This window comes from Giraffa tippelskirchi, chromosome 2 (genome assembly GCF_054371585.1).
Source record: "Giraffa tippelskirchi isolate mGirTip1 chromosome 2, T2T-mGirTip1v1.2.pri, whole genome shotgun sequence".
Classification (NCBI taxonomy): Eukaryota; Metazoa; Chordata; class Mammalia; order Artiodactyla; family Giraffidae; genus Giraffa; species Giraffa tippelskirchi.
In genome coordinates, this window is record NC_137276.1 from 57,143,823 (window position 1) to 57,160,835 (window position 17,013).

General features: G+C 43.1%; 1 protein-coding gene across 2 annotated transcripts; it reads right to left on the minus strand.

Annotated features, from left to right (window-relative positions):
* Positions 1-8,479: 8,479 nt before the first annotated feature.
* On the minus strand, positions 8,480-8,897 carry LOC145539718 (ATP synthase F(0) complex subunit f, mitochondrial). 2 transcript variants are annotated; one of them, XM_081573748.1, is made up of 2 exons: positions 8,752-8,896; positions 8,480-8,634 (listed from the first exon to the last, which is right to left on the minus strand). In XM_081573748.1, exons 1-2 carry the CDS (start codon positions 8,870-8,872, stop codon positions 8,606-8,608), a joined length of 150 nt encoding a protein of 49 aa, XP_081429874.1. In that variant the 5' UTR covers positions 8,873-8,896; the 3' UTR covers positions 8,480-8,605. The 2 variants fall into 2 exon arrangements, with proteins under 2 accessions (XP_081429874.1, XP_081429873.1); XM_081573747.1 differs by having other exon boundaries at positions 8,480-8,897.
* Between the last annotated feature and the right edge of the window lie 8,116 nt (positions 8,898-17,013).

Here is a 17,013-nt window from a genome sequence, read left to right on the forward strand (position 1 = left end):
ACACTGCTGCAGGGCATGAAAGGGGTGAGGGAAGTGCCCACAAAGCCAGCAAGGCTGCCACCCCTCCCCCACCAGGCCTCACTGACAGTTCCTGTGACACTCACCTGCCATTCCCAGCTGCCCTTTGAGACCCACCAAGCTTTACCTGACCCATTTTCAAAATAATTTGTTGTGGCTTTCAGGGAGCATCAGGGACACTCAAAACAGAGCAGGCCCATTTTCTTTTCCTTTTTTAAAAAGTATAAGGAATCACAGTGGTTATCATTTTGAAAAGTACAGAAATATCAAATCACTATGTTGTGCACCAAGAACTGACAGTGTTGTAGGTCAATTATATACTTCAAAAGCAAACTCACAGAAAAAAAGAGATCAAATTTGTGTTTACCAGAGGTGGGGCCTTGGGAGGAGGGGGAATTGGATGAAGATTGTCAAAAGGTACAAACTTCTAGTTGTGAGATAAAGTACTAGGAATGTAATTAACACCGCTGTATGTTACATATGAAAGTCATTCAGAGAGTAAATCCTGAGTTCTCATCACAAGGAAAAAAATTTTATTTTGTATCTCTTAATGTATGAGTTGATGGTTGTTCACTAAACTTATTGTGGTAATCATTTTATAATATTTGTAATATTTGTAGAGCAAATCATTTTACCATATACTTTGAACTTATACAGTGCCATATGTCAGTTACATCTCAATATTACTGAAAGAAGGAAAAAAAAGTACCACATAACCTAAAGCGGAAGAATGGAGATATGGACAGTCCCAACTCATAAAAGGGCTGCATTATAAACAGTGATTTAGTTTCCGGGCTAGCCCCTAGAACTGTAATTGCCAAGAATATAATTGAATTATTGCACCAACTGCAAGCCTGAGGTATAGATTATGGGAACAGAAAATAGTACAAGGCGGGGTAAAAGAAAGAAGCTGAGAGTATTTTCTTCTCCTGGACCTGGAGTGGCTGTAAAATTTAAATGGAGGAACTTGGCTTTACCGTCCTCTGACTCACTCCTTTAACCCTCCCATCCCCCTACCCCACCCCACCCCCAACCCAGTCTGGTCCTTGTCCCAGTGCTGCTTTTGCTCACCCTGGGCTCCACTCTAGCACTTCTGGGTGTGTGTATGTGTACAAGACAAGAGGTGGGGGATAAAGGGAAGCACCTTGAATAGAAGAGGGACTTGGTGTCCAAATGTTCCTAATTCTCAGCCTCTTGATCTTGAGCAAAATATTTTACATCTCTGAGCCCTACTTTTCTTATTTGTGAAGTCAAGATAATAGAACCTACCTCACAAGCTTATAGTAAGAATCAAATGAAATAACGTTTGTAAAACATCCTATAAGCTAGAAGAAACTCTGTTTTCTGGGAAAGATGCGTTATTAGGGCCAGACGACCAAGAGTCCTCACTTTAGTCAGGATGTTTTGGTTGGAAGTGAGAAAACCCTACCCAAACTAGCTTAGGCCAAAGGAGGGAAAATTATTAGAAGGATACTCAAGTCATTCACAAAATCGAAAGAAGAACTTGAAACCAGATCGATTCTGGATACTAGAGGCTGAATCTGCAGGCTATGCAGACCCAGAGCCCTTTTCTCTCTGTCTCTCCTAGTGCTCAGAGCTTGCCCCATGTTGGAGATGTGATGCCAAATAACTCTACACTCTAGAAATCCCGAGGAAGGCCTCTAATTGGCCAAACTTTGGTCATGTGCCTACTCTTGAACCAATCACTGTGGCAAGGGAGAGAGGTTACCCTAGTTCGACCAGTATTAGGTCAACATGCCCATCCCTGTGGTCAGTAGAGCAACATCTTTGCCAAAGAAGAGGTGGTGGGTGCAGGACCAACGTAATTCCTGGCAGAGGTTTACAGTATATGCCTGGTATTCCTTAGGCCCTAAGCAGTCACTGAAAGGTTTTAGGCAAAATAGTAACATTATTACACTTACGCTTTTAGAAGATGCGTAAGGCTGCAGTAGGATTGAAGGGTGCAAAATTTTAAAATAGTTAAGAAGGAACCTGTACAGTGGTTCACAAAATTGATGATGAGGAAATGGTAAGAGGTAACAGATTCAAAATATATTTATGAGGTAGAATTGAGGGGTGACTAATAGGATGGTGACTAATAGGATTCTGGCTGCATGGACAGTGATGCTGTTTACTGAGACCAGGAATCCAAGTGACTCTGTGTGTGTTTGGTAAGGGGGTCACAACTTGGACCTGTTCCATTTGAGAGATCTCTGGATAGAGAATAGAGGTCCAGATTGCTGTTTGAAGTTCAGGAGAGACATCTAAGCAACATTATATATTTGAGAGCTGTATTAATCAAAACTTGTGTTCAGTTGCTATAACATCAACTCAACTCAACCACACTGCTTTAACTAAATGGTATTTGTTGCTCTTTGCTGCTCTATTTATTGAAAACCCCGACATAATGCCAACTTTGAAGGTAAGCAGAGCAAGACTGGTCATTCAGGGCCCAGGTCCACCCTGTCAGTCTGCTCTGGCTCTCCTTACTGGGAAGCTTGCATCCTCAGATTCCACTGTGGTCATACAATGGCTGCTGCAGCTCCAGCTTCCCACCTGCATTCCAGATAGGCAGGAGAAAGAGCAGAAAGGATGAAGGAGCAGCATCTGTGCTAAGGGAAGCAACCCTTCCCCAGAAATCCCCACTGCCTGCTGCTTATGCCTCATTGGCAAACTCTGGTCACACGGCAGTCCTTAGCTCCATGAGAGGCTGGGAAATGTAATTTTAAAGAATAAGTCCCAAGCCTATTTGACAGAAAGAAAAGGAGAATGATTCTTGAGAAAACTGCACAGAGATGGTGATTAATAACCGTGAAAATAAAGGAAGTTATCCTGGGACTGAGAGTTGAGAAGGGAGAATGACCGAGGCCGAATCCCGATGAACATGGAGACAATCAAGAAGAGAAAAAGAAGAGGGATTAATTAACCTGAGAAAGAGCAGTCAGCAAGGCAGGTGCAAAGCCAGAAGGGTCGTATGTATACAAGTCAAGGGAAATGAGGGTTTCAGGAAGGAAGGAGTGGCCCCCAGTTTCCAGTGATGCAAGGAGGACTGCAAGACAAGGCTGAGGAGTAACCACGGGGGTCGGCTGCTTCAGAGAGCTGGGTTAGTGGAATAGTTGAGTCAAAAGTGGGCTGGAGACTAAATGAGGTTCAGAGTGAGATTGTTAGCTGGAAGATGATGAGGGTAAGAGGCTGAGGGAGAGGTTTGTTTGGTTTTTTTAAGAAGAGAGAGACTTGAAGATGTTTAAATGATGCAGGAAAGACAGGAGGAGAGATTGAACAGTCTGAAGGAAAAGAGATGATGCTTGCTGGAGAAGGTGAGAGGGACTGGGATTCAGGACAAGTGGGCAACCAAAAACTGGAGGACAGATGGGGCTCCATGGAGACAAGAGGATGGGGAAAGAGCCGAGTGGGATGCAGATGTTTGTGGGTTTAGTGGGGGTCCCTGAGTGAAAGCAGCCTTTTTTTTTCTTCTGAAAACAGGAGAAATAGGTCACCTGTTAAAAGAAAGGGGATGTTTGGTGGGATCCAGGGATTTTTAGAGAAACAGTAGAAAATGAGAGAAGCTTCTGAGGAAGGCAGGCAGGAAGGTTTGAGGATGGTGAACCAGAGTCAGAGTCACAGCGCAAATGAGACAGCCTTCATCAGTCCTTAGCGACTGGGATACATCCAGGTGCAGAGAGCACAGACAGGAGGATTGATCAAAGTTTGGAGGGGGTTGCTGGAAAGGCATAATAGAAAACAATGGTACAGAGGTTGAAGACAATTGAAGAGAAAGCACCGAAGTGTTGTATCATGAGTTGTGGGTGTTGGGGGAGAGAAGTGATAGCTGGAAGGGCCAGTAGATGGAGAGAAAGGAGAAGATGGGAGTGGGGCTGGAGGGCCCTCACTGACTGCAAAAGACAGGAGAGGTTGCACGAGGCTACGGTCAGACAGAGGGATATATCCACGGGAGGGAGTGATTGAGCTGGAATGAAGGAATCAGTGACCCTTGGAGTGAGGAAGTCAGGATCAAGTATAGCAGGACTCAGGTTAAGGGGGGGGGGCGGCTATTGTCTTTCACTATGAGCTGTCTTGAATTAGGTTGCCTTTCTTGAAAAGATCAGGGAGCTATGGAGAAAGGGGAACAGAAAAGAAAGTAATTTCTTAGCCTGTCACCCAGTGCCTACCCAAATATCTGTTTTAAAGAACTTGTGAATTTCCAAGGGCTTCTTGCTCCTATGTGCAACTGCCACCTCAGCTGTGGGTCTTCTGTCCTCAGACAATATCCCTACCAGACTATAGAGATTTGTGATAGGAACCCATGTGTGAGCAGAGGACACAGTGGAGCATACTTTAATGATGGAGGCCAGGATTGTCATAGATGATGGTGACGAGGAGTCCTACCTATCTCACCTTACTTGTCCAACCTATAAACTGAGGGTGGGAGAGAGGGGACAGTTGTTTAGTAGGTAACCTCCCAGTGCCCTTTCAGTCTTGACTGCCTGTGAGTCAACCCTACTGTAATTTCTCCAAATGGGAGAAGACAGTTGCCAAAGCAGGAAGGTCCAAATGTTGCCAGTAAGACCTCAGAGGGAGGGTGCCAAATCAGCGCGATTAAGAGCAAGGTCAACCCCAGCTTTGCCCCTGAAAGCTGTCCACTAGGGGAGCTGTGGACTGTGTGCAAATGTGAAAATTACTTGACAGTGAAGAATTATTCCTTCTGAAATAATCTCACGTGAACTGACTTTCACAAAGCTACACGTTTGTAAAACAACGTGGAAAGGTAGGCTCAGAGTGAGTCACTCACCCCATAAGACATAGAACCAGAACTGTTAGCTTTATGTCCAGACCTTTGTGTCTCAATCTTCCACCCCAGACTGGAGAGTCATGATCACATGGATTTGGGGATCTACTGAGCCCCTGGGATCCCTGTGCTCAGGCTCTGCCAGGAGGGACCCTTGATAGACCCAGGGAAGGGACAAAGAGGCACCTGCCCCATCTGCCTGAAGCAGAGCAGAGCAGAGGTGGATGCTGTACCCATCACAAGCGCTTCTGCCTGGCCACCTCACAGCTCTGGGGACTTTTCCCTGGTTACATGGGAGAAGCTGACTGTCCCTGGGGAGCCGTGTGGGATAGCTGCTGCCACGTGCACACACTGCCATCTAGGGGCAGCCAGCTGAACTGACTTTACGGAACCACTGCTCTGTGTGTTGGGGCAGGAGAGAAGGGCTTTCGGTCTGGTCTGATGCTGCTTCCTTCCTGGAGCACTAGTTCTCCTGGCTCCCCTCTCCTAGTTACCCGCTCAGACAGGACCAGGCACCTCCTCCTCCGAATCTCCCTTCCCTGTAAATGTTTCTTCTCTTCCCTGCTTCCACCATCTCCACAGGCTCTCTGAGGTCTCTGTTGCTCATGTGACTTTAGATACCTTCCATGCACTGGCCACACTTCATGTTTATCACCAGACTTGCCCTCTCTCATGAGCCCCACTCCCAATCTAGAAGGAAAATTTGATTCCATGCTCCCCTTCCCCCAGGCCTTGAGAAGTTCATGTTACTGAACATTGTGCAGAGGCTCAACAAGCCTGGTCGCCATAACCACATCTGAGCAGGTCCCTGTAACCACGGCTTTGACCACAGGCCTTCTTCACACTCGGTGATCCAGTCTGTCACCTGTAGTTCAGGGGTGACCGCACAGCCTGCCCTTCAGGACCCAGTGTTGGAATCTGTTGAATTGCCTCTGGCCGAAGGAAGCTGCCCCACCCTGAGTTCTTAGACCCAGAGCTCGCCAAACCCTCTTACCTCACTTCTGGACAAGTGATGAGTGATCCTGGCTCTGGCCTCCCCATGGGGTCAGATGAAGCCAGAGTTCAGTTTCAGTTCAATTTCTCCCTCCACCCTGTCCTGCTTCCCTTACTTCCTGCCCACAGGTCTCTGGATCAGCTTCTGTTTCCAGTGCACTTGGCCACAGCACATGTTATCACTTCAACTCAGAACATCTTCTGCCTATTCCCTTTGTGTGAGAAGACAGAAGGAAGAAACCAGCCAGCCCCACCGCTCAGCCAGGTCCTTGAGAAGAATGGGCCTGGATGTTCCCATGTCACCAGCTTCCAGAGTGTCACTCACACTCTGGCCCTAGTGTCTCCCTTTGTTTCTTCTGCTCCAGCTACTTCTGGCCAACTGGTCCCCCGTTTCCTTGGGGGGAGGGGGTTCTGCCTGCTGCTCTCTGTGAGTCTTCAGCCCTTGCCCTCTTCCTCTTTCAGAGAGGCACATTTGTGTACCCTAAGAGTGATAAGCTGATTACCTTGGTTGACTGTCACCCTCTACATCACTTCTTGGACAAAACTTTTGTGCTAGCTTTGCAGGTTGGTCTGCCTTGCATACCTGACCAGTCCATGGGGTCCTAACTCAGAGTCCAGGACCCACCTCTGGTCCAGTCACTCTGTCCAGGACAGTTTGGGGGTACAGAGCTCTGGTGAGGGGACTCCAGTGGAGCTGCTGCATGAGAACCCCAGGAGAGGGCAGTGATGCATGGCAAATGAGTGCATAGTGTCTCTCTGGTCGGCTGCTAGGGCTGCTGACTCGAGATAATAAACAATGTTAGATCTACACATTAGCATTTGTAACCAGTGTGAGTATGAGTATGCAGATCCGGTTTTGTGATGATTATAGTCATACTGGTCGATTTTTAAAGGTGTTTAAAACATTTATGAGGCTGAATCATCAGAATTGGGAAGAGTGTCATTGATTACACTTAACTTCAAATGTTCAGGGCAATCTACTTTGTTAAAATTATAAAGGTCAATTTGTTAACTGTGGGAATTTGTTGTTTAGACACTAAGTCGTGTCCAATTCTTTGCAACCCCATGGACTGCAGCATGCTAGGCTTCCGTGTCCTTCGCTGCCTCCCGTATTTTGCTCAAAAAAGTCCTTCACTACCTCCAGGATTTTGCTAAGTTTTGAGCAAAATCCCAGAGATAGTGAAGGACACGAAAGCGTGGCATGCGACAGTCGTGGTTGCAAAGAGTCAGACATAGTATGTGAATATTTAAAGAAATGTTAACTGTTTCAGTTTTCCCACGTTGCGTGTGAGACAAAGTGTGGAGCTGGCTGTGTTTCTCTGTGTACACAGAGTTCCTTGGGCATTAAAGAGTAAGCCCAAGGGGTGCTGAGAGTCAGTCCAGGGAGCAGGACACTCACTGTCTGTGCACCTGGGGGTGAGAAGGTGTCTGTCCTGTGTTCTGCCCCATGGCCCAGCTGGGGCCAGTGAAGGGGGCTGACCCTGTGCTCTAGGGTAAGGGATTCACTGCTGGTGGCCCCCCAGCCCTCACCTCACACAGACCTGAAGTTGATTCAAGGTTCTTTTAGTCATGAATGTTAAGGAAGAGATGAGTGCCAGATAAGGGCAGCTGAAGCCTCTGCCTGGCAGACATGTCAAAGGCTTCCTGCTTGAAAGGGCAAGCCACACAGCCCACCCCAGGAGCTGGCTGTGTCTCTAGGCCCAGTTCCCCAGCCCCTCCAGCCCTCAGGGCTCTGGCCTCCTCCTCCTCTTGAGTATGGGCAGTGCCGGGATAAGGGCCTGGCAGCAGGCTGGTCTTCTCTCCCCCTAAACAGGCACAATCAGAAAGGGCACAGGGAAGGCCCAGTGCCAACTGACAGTCAGAGCAGCTTTCCCAAGTGCTTGTCTGAATTTGCATTCTTCTCCAGGCCTCCTCTACCCCTGCAGGCCCAGTGGGCTTCCCCAGCCATACTGATTCTATACAATTTAATGTGCCCTGAGCTTCATGCCACATCTATAACCCTCTCTGAGGGGCTGAAGGTGAGGGCACAAAAAACTTTTGGTCAGTAAATCAGATATGGAGGTTTACTAAGCAGATAGGATAATGCTATTTTTATTACTTCATTAAAAAATATTTAGTTAACACATTCACGTGTATTAAAGTTCAAAAGGGCTTTGAAATGGACATTTTCTTCTCACCTGTGTCCCCAGCCACCAGTACCCTATTCCTGGAGACAAACACTGTTACTGGCTGTTCATGTATTTTCCTGTCAGTGTGTTATAGAAGACAGTGTTGGTTGAATCCTCAGATCCATTCTGTTTTCTTTTTCTACTGATAGAGTCACCAAAGTTTGGCAAGGTATAAACCCATCCACGTGAAAGACGACATTCTCCCAGCCACTCTTATAGTTAAACACAAGCATACCTCATTTTAGTGAGCTTTGCTTTGTTTATGTGTGTGTGTGTTTACAAATCAACGGTTTGTAGCAATTCTGCATCGAGCAAGTTTATAGGCGCCATTTTTTTTCAACAGTATTTGTTCACTTTGTGTCTTTGTGTCACATTTTGGTAATTCTCATAATAAAATTTCATCATTCTTATTTTTGCTATGGTGATCTGTGATCAGTTATCTCTGATGCTACTACTATTGCAAAAAGATTACGACTTGGAGAAGGCTCAGATGATAGCGTTTTTAGCAACAAACTTTTTGTTTATTTATTTATTTATTTTACCAGTCACTTTTTATTGGATGTTAATTCTCCACTAGGATACGAAAGGATTCGGGGGTGCCGGGCAAAGGTCATGGTCAGGAATGCAGAGCGCACCCTCTTCAGTGGTACTTGCGTAGCCGCTCATGTTTGAGCTCCTTGTAAGAACGGCAGTAGTTGAAAACCACGTAGGCCGCCAGCACCATAGAGAGCCCTGCAATGCTCCCTTTCTTCACGTTCACGTACTTGTTATAATACCGATAGTAACCTCTTTGAAATGCTCCAGCGATGCCTGAAGGGGTGAAATCCCGCATCAGTATCCAGCTTGGTAGCTCCCCTAGTTTGACTTCCAGGAGCTTCTTCTCCTTCAGTGGTACGACTGACGCCATCTTGGAGTCCTGGCTGTCCGCTCGGCCGGGAGCAACAAACTTTTTAAATTAAGGTATGTACATTATTTTCTTAGACATAATACTACTGCACACTTAACAAATTACAGTATAGTGTAAACATAACTTTTATACGCACTGGGAAACCAAAAAAATTCATATGACTGGATTTTTTTTTTTTTTTTTTTGCTGTATTTACTTTATTGCAGTAATCTGAAACTGAACCCATGATATCTCCAAGGAACGCTTGTGCAGCCCTTTATCCTGGCCAGTGGGATGTGAGCAAAAGTGATATGTGCTTCTTCTAGGTCATACCTCAAGGGAAAGAAGTATTTTTAGCGTTTGACAAAATTCAACATCCTTTCATGATAGGATTAAGTATGACTAAGTGTGGAAGGATCTGTTCCATACCAACAGATTAAGTATGGAAGCATTGTTCCTCAACATAATAAAGGCCGTATGTGATAAACCCACAGCTAACATCATACTCAATGGTGTAAAGTTAAAAGCCTTTCCTCCTAGGATCAAGACTTAGACAAGGATGCCCACTACCACCATTTCTATTCAACATAGGACTGGAGGTCTTAGTCACATCAATTAGACAAGAAAAAAATAAATAAATAAAAGGCATCCAATCAGAATTTCATCAAAATGAAATCTGTTTGCAGATCACATGATGTAGAGAACTCTGAAGGCCACCTCAAAACTGCTAGAACTAATAAATGAATTTAGTAAAGTTGCAGATATAAAATTAATATGTAAAAATCAATTGCATTTCTATACACTAACAACAAGCTATCTGAAAGAGAAAGAAAGCAATCTAAGCTTTCTAAGTTAATAGATAGCTAAGCTAATAGACATCTATCACTGGAGAAGGAAATGGCAACCCACTCCACTATTCTTACCTGGAAAATCCCATGGACAGAGGAGCTTGGCAGGCTACAGTTCATGGGGTCACAAAGAGTTGGACACAACTGAGTGACTGAGCACACAATAGACATCTGTAAGCACATTCCACACAACAACTACAGAATACATTCTTCTCAAGTGCCTAGGAAACACTCTGGGCACTTATTTGGCTGCATCATGTCTTAGTTGCAGCACATGGCATGTAGGCTTAGTTTCTGTGTGGCATGTGGGATCTTAGTTCCCCAACCAGGAATCAAACTCACATCCCCTGCATTGCAAGGTGGATTCTTAACCATTGGACCAGGGGAGTCTCCCTAAAAAACATTCTTAGGTATAGACCATATGTTAAGCAATCACATAAGTCTTTAAAAATTAAAATAATTGAAATCATACAAAAGCTTATTCTCTGATCACAATGGAATGAAATTAGAAATCATTAACAGAAGGAAATTTGAGGAATTCACAATTATGTGGATATTATGCTTCTTTCCCTGGGTGCTCAGACAGTAAAGAATCTGCCTACAATGCAGGAGACCCGGGTTCAATCCTTGGGTTGGGAAGATCCCCTGGAGGGGAACGGCAACCCACTCCAGTATTCTTGCCTGGGAAATCCCATGAACAGAGGAGCCTGGTGGGTCTCATGGGTCCATGGGGTCTCAAAGAGTCAGACATGACTGAGTGACTAGCACACAAACAACATACTCCTAAATAACTGAAAGGTCAAAGATGAAATCAAAAAGGATATCAGGAAATATTTTGAGATGAATGAAAACAAAAACACCACATACCAAAGTTTATGCAACCAAAACAGTGCTTAATGGAAAATTATAGCTGTAAACATCTATATTTAAAAAAAAAAGGAAGATCTCAAATCAATAACCTAATCTAGTACCTCAAGATACTAAAAAGAGAAAACTAAACCCAACACAAACAGAAGGAAGGAAATAATAAAGATTAGTGCCAAGATAAATGAAATAAAAATGTAGAAAAAATGTACAGAGGAAATCAACAAAACCAAAAGCTGACTCTTTGAAAGGATCAACAAAATTGACAAATCTTTAGCTAGACTAGTAAAAAAATAAAAGACTCAGTTTATTAAAATCACTAATAAAAAGGGCCATTATTTTATTTTCAGAAATGAAAAAGATTATAGCAAAAAAGAAAGCAATCTCATTTACAATAGCATCCAAATAATTAAATAAACAAAATATTTAGGAATAAACTGACCAAGGAAGTAAAAGACCTGTACACTGAGAAATATAAGACATTGATGGAAGAGACTGAAGAAGATAGAAGAGATAAAAAGGAAAGGAAAAGAAGACACAAATAAATGGAAAAATATTCCATGTTCCTGGATTGGAAGAATTAATATTGTGAAAATGTCCATTCTACCCAAAGGAATTTACAGACTCAGTGCAATCCCTATCAAATTTCTAATGGCAATTTTAGGATACCTTTTTGGGAAACCTATCCTAAAACCCTAAATAGCCAAAGAAATCCTAAAAAAGAACAAATCTAGAGGCATCACACTTCTTGATTTTGCACTATAGGAAACATTTCATGCAAAGATGGGCACAGTAAGGACAGAAATGGTATGGACCTAACAGAAGCAGAGATATTAAGAAGAGGTGGCAAGAATACACAGAAGAACTATGCAAAAAAGATCTTCATAATCCAGATAAGCACGATGGTGTGATCACTCACCTAGAGCCAGACATCCTGGAATGCAAAGTCAAGTGGGCCTTAGGAAGCATCACTACGAACAAAGCTAGGGGAGGTGATGAAATTCCAGTTGAGCTGTTTCAAATCCTAAAAGATGATGCTGTGAACGTGCTGCACTCAACATGCCAGCAAATTTGGAAAACTCAGCAGTGGCCACAGGACTGGAAAAAGTCAGTTTTTATTCCAGTCCCAAAGAAAGGCAATGCCAAAGAATACTCAAACTACCTCAAAATTGCACTCATCTCACACACTAGTAAAGTAATGCTCAAAATTCTCCAAGCCAGGCTTCAACAGTGTGTGAACTTCCAAATGTTCAAGCTGGTTTTAGAAAAGGCAGAGGAACCAGAGATCAAATTGCCAACATCTGTTGGATCATTGAAAAAGCGAGAGAGTTCCAGAAAAACATCTACTTCTGCTTTATTGACTATGCCAAAGCCTTTGGCTGTGTGGATCACAACAAACTGTGGAAAATTCTGAAAGAGATGGGAATACCAGACCATCTGACCTGTCTCTTGAGAAACCTGTATGCAGGTCAGGAAGCAACAGTTAGAACTGAACATGGAACAACAAACTGGCTCCAGATTGGGAAAGGAGTATGTCAAGGCTGTATATTGTCACCCTGCTTATTTAACTTATATGCAGAGTACATCATGTGAAATGCCAGGCTAGATGAAGCACAAGCTGGAATCAAGATTGCTGGGAGAAATATTAATAACCTCAGATACATAGATGACACCACCCTTATGGCAGAAAGTGAAGAAGAACTAAAGAACATCTTGATGAAAGTGAAAGAGGAGAGTGAAAAAGTTGGCTTAAAACTCAACATTCAGAAAACTAAGATCATGGCATCTGGTCCCATTACCTCATGGCAAATAGATGTGGATTTCCCTAATGGAAACAGTGAGAGACTTTATTTTTTGGGGCTCCAAAATCACTGCAGATGGTGACAGCAGCCATGAAATTAAAAGACACTTGCTCCTTGGAAGAACAGCTATGACCAACCTAGACAGCATATTAAGCAGCAGAGACATTACTTTCCCAGCAAAGGTCAGTCTAGTCAAAGCTTTGGTTTTTCCACTAGTCATGTATGGATATGAGAGTTGAACTATAAAGAAAGTTGAGCACCAAAGAATTGCTGCTTTTCAACTCTGATGTTGGAGAAGACTCTTGAGAGTCCCTTGGACAGCAAGGGGATCCAACCGGTCCATGCTAAAGGAAATCAGTCCTGAATATTCATTGGAATGACTGATGCTGATGCTGAAGCTGAAGCTCCAGTATTTTGGCCACCTGATGTGAAGAACTGACTCATTGGAAAAGACCCTAATGCTGGTAAAGATTGAAGGCGGGAGGAGAAGGGGATGACAGAGGATGAGATGGTTGGATGGCATCACCGACTCAATGGACATGAGTTTGAGTAAGCTCCAGAAGTTGGTGATGGACAGGGAAGCCTGGCATGCTGCAGTCCATGGGATCCAAAAAAATCGGACATGACTGAGCAACTGAACTGACGGGCTGAATGTTTGTTGTGATCCACACAAAGGCTTTTGCGTAGTCAGTGAAAAGGAAATAGATGTTTTTCTGGAGTTCCCTTGCTTTCTCCATGATCCAGTGGATGCGGGCAATTTGATCTCTGGTTCCTCTGCCTTGTCTAAACCTAGCTTGTACATCTGGAAGTCCTCAGTTTACGTATTGCTGAAGCCTAGCTTGAAGGATTTTGAGCATAAAATGAGTGCAATTTTACAATAGTTTGAACATTTTTTGGCACTGCCCTTCTTTGGGATCAGAATAAAAACTGACCTTTTCTAGTCCTGTGGCCATCAGCAAAAGGTTTCATAGCCCCAGCTCTGGGGGCTTAATTCAGAGCTCTTTTGTCTCCATCAAAATGTTGCTACTGACCTATTTGGGGTCCTGTAATATCATATTTCTGTGACTCTGTTTTACCCCATAAAGTGAAGGGTAGGATCAAGATTTTCACTCATTGAGTCTATGCTGGGAGTATTTCGAGTAGGAAATGGAAACAGCATGTCTTGCTGGATGTAGAGAGTAGTTTGAGGCTTTATTTGTTGGAAAGAAGCTCTGTCAGGAGAGGAATTTCCAGAGACCTGGCCTCTGCCCCTGGCTACTCCGTGACCTGTCCCATTCTAAATATGGCTGGACCAGCCCTGAGCATGTACTTGTGTAATGAGAAACTTCTCTCATCAACTCTTTGGTTCCTTTGAAGCAAGAAAGATAGGATAAGTGCTCATTTCTTTTTTCTTTCCAAGTTTTAAAATGAATTAATTTTCTAGTATCATCCAAAGACTTTTTAATTTTTATATTTTTTAGACTTCAAAAATTTTTAAAGGATTGTTGTGAACTTATGAATTTAAACATATCTTATATGTTTTAATCCATCTTAAATAAAGATGCTCATGTTGTCCCATCTTTTGCAAGAAAGAACCCTTCATGGTAGATCTTGAGTCCTTTCTTTCTACAAGCCTTTGGTGGTTTGGGGGCACTTGCTTGATAACTGGTATGACAAGATATTCCAGGTCACCTTGTACACATTCTGTGCCCTAAGCTTGTAATCAGCCATTTCTCCGATGTTGAAAGATGACAGTGTGGGCTTATGTGCCTTTTAGAAGAGTTTCTTCATGTTTCCGGACTGAACAGCATAGTAATTAGGGTATGAGTGTCTCTTGTCTAACTCTAAAACAGATACTCTATTCAAGGCTTAAGATATAGATGAGGAAAATTCCTTATACTTCTCTAACATGTCACAGTTGTTTCTCAATTTAAGGCAGTGGTTTTCCACCTTGACTGCATACTAGAACCCCCTAGGAAGCTTTTTAAAAAATACTAGATCCATCCTGGATGCACAACCAGAGATTCTGGTTTAACTGGACTAGGATCTGGCCTGGGCATTAGTTTTAAAAGTGTGAAGCAACCAGATGGTGCACAACTCTGGCTGCACAGTTTATCCATGTGTGTTTTTACACTTTACTGCATATGTATGAAGCCTTAAACATTACTGTTGGGCAGTCTTAAAATTTTATGTAAATTGTATGCTACTGAGTATAGCCTTGGGAAGCTTGATTTTTACCTAAGATTGTTTTTATGCATCCCAGTTGATACTTAGACCCCTGGTTCATTCATCCCAACTATTATATTAACAGCTTATTAAAACCTTAATTCTACACCATCATTTTCTGCTCTCTTTTACTGAAAAATTCACGAGCAGTTAGTTGTTCGGGTCAAAGATCTTGGAGTCATCCTTGACTCCTCTTTTTTTTTTATATCCTAAATTTATTCATTTGGAAATCCCCTTAGCTCCATCTTCAATCTTCAAATATATCTGACAATTTCTCACCACCTTTACTGCTACCACCAGCTTCCAGCGATCATTATCTTTTGCTTGGATTATTGCAGTAGCATCCTAAGTGGTCTCTATTGATGATCTTCTATAATTGATCATTGCAAAGCAATCAGAATAATGTAAATCAGATCATTCCTCTTCTCAAAACCCTCTAAGAGATTCCCATCTCTCTCAGTAAAATTCAGAAGTTTTACCATGGTCTGCCAGAACATGGTGTACATTTCCACCATCCATCTCACCACCTTCTCATCTTGTTACCAAGGCCAAGGTCATACTGCTTGCCACATGCCAGGCCAATATATCGAGAGAGGGATTGTTGGGGCAAGAAATAGCGAATTTATTCAGAAAGCCAGCAGACTGAGAAGATGGTGGACTAGTGTCCCAAAAACCATATTACCTGAGTTAGAATTTGGGGCTTCTAAAAGGAGAGGCAGGTGTCTGGTTGTTATGTACTTCTGGGTGCAGGGATCCTTTGTGATTGCCACTGTCCACATAGGTGTGGTTACAGTGTTCCTATAAACCTCCAAGAAGACAGTTGCCATTTTCTGTTCTTCAACTTTTTAAAAGTCAGAGCCTTGAGATTGGACTATTCTGTGTTTTTCATGCTATAGCCAACACTTGTTCACAAAGTTTCAGTTCCAGCCCAGGCTTCCCCTACTTCCATGTCCATGCCATCCCTGACCGTTGCCATCCAGGTTATTTTACAAAAATCATCAGAGACTACCAGAGGCAGTCTGGTTCTGGGTAAATTGTCTTTTAAGGGTCTTCTAGACTTGATGCTAAATTCTTTGAAGATGAGTCTCAACCTTGGTTGCATATTGGAGTCACCCAGGAGCTTTCAGAAATGTTTTGTCTGTGTCCCACTCCCGAGATTCTGATTTAATGGGCCTGGGTGTGTGGCCAGTGCATCAGAATCTTTCCAACCTCCTCAGGTTAATTCTATCATGCAAATATTTTTGAGAACCATCAGCTTTCCTGCAAGGACTCTTTCCAGGTAGTTTAAATTATTATAGATTCTTGATTAGTTTATAAAATAAAAAAAAGGGAACATGCTACTGCTTGTCAAAGGCTGCTGAAGCTTCAAGCCCGAAGTACACAGATATTAACAGGTTTGATCTGTGGGGTCCTTTAGATTCTTGCTTCTCAAAATGTGGTCCATGCATCAGTAGAACATCAGCATCACCAGGAGCCTGTTAGAAGTGTAAAAACTCAAGCCCCACCTCCAATCTTGAGAACTGAGGAACTTTCAGTACAAATGATTTTGTCCAGCCCCCATATTAGGAGACCTGAACAAAACTATGCTCCTAGTATAGTTTTTAGCACTCAAGGTTGTTTCTTGGGGAGACCCAGCCCCCTGAGTCCTTGCCTGGGGAAGCTCAAGGCTGTCAAAAGAATTTGCCCACTGCTCCAGCCAAACATCTGACCATAGGCCTCTGACCTACATTTTCTTTTTTTTTAGTTGATGTATATTTTATTTTTTAAAACTTTTTATTTTATATTGGAGTATAGCTGATTAACAATGTTGTGATATTTTCAGGTGGACAGCAAATGGATTCCATTTTCTTCCTTTTGCTTTTTTTGACATCCCTTTTCTTAGAGCATTTACTTAAAAAAAAAGAGAGAAAAACCTCACAACTGTAAATGCTCTCTCTGCCCCTTTAAGATGTATATGTATCTCCTGAAACCCAGGAGTATCTTCCTCGAAGACCTGGGAGCATCCCTCTGAAATGTCCTCAGCAAGACAGATAGGGCTCCATCTTCCATTCTCTGTGGAAGGATGGAAACTTAACCTGCTGAACAAGCCTGTTAGCAGAGACAGCCTAATCACAGTGATCAGTCCCTCCACCTGCCGTTTGTAATTTTCTACCGCTTTGACTTTGTTCCAAATCCCCATTCATCTCCCCTCCTACTCCTTCATCTTCCCTTTAAAATTCCAGTCATCTTTGTGCACAGCCTGGCTGAATTCAGTTCTATACTGAAGCCTCTGCCCTAACTGTAGGGGTTACCAAGTAAACTCCATCTACACTACCTTTAACTAGTGTTTGGTTTTTCTCTAACCATCTTCATTTAACAAGATCTTTAGGTGATTTGCATGTATATGAAAGTTGGAGAAGTACCATTTCGTATTTATCATTCCCTCAGTGACTTCTAATAAACA

Coding starts and splice junctions, on each gene's coding strand:
- LOC145539718 (XM_081573747.1), bottom strand. CDS start 8,872: ATGGCGTCAGTCGTACCACTGAAGGAGAAGAAGCTCCTGGAAGTCAAA.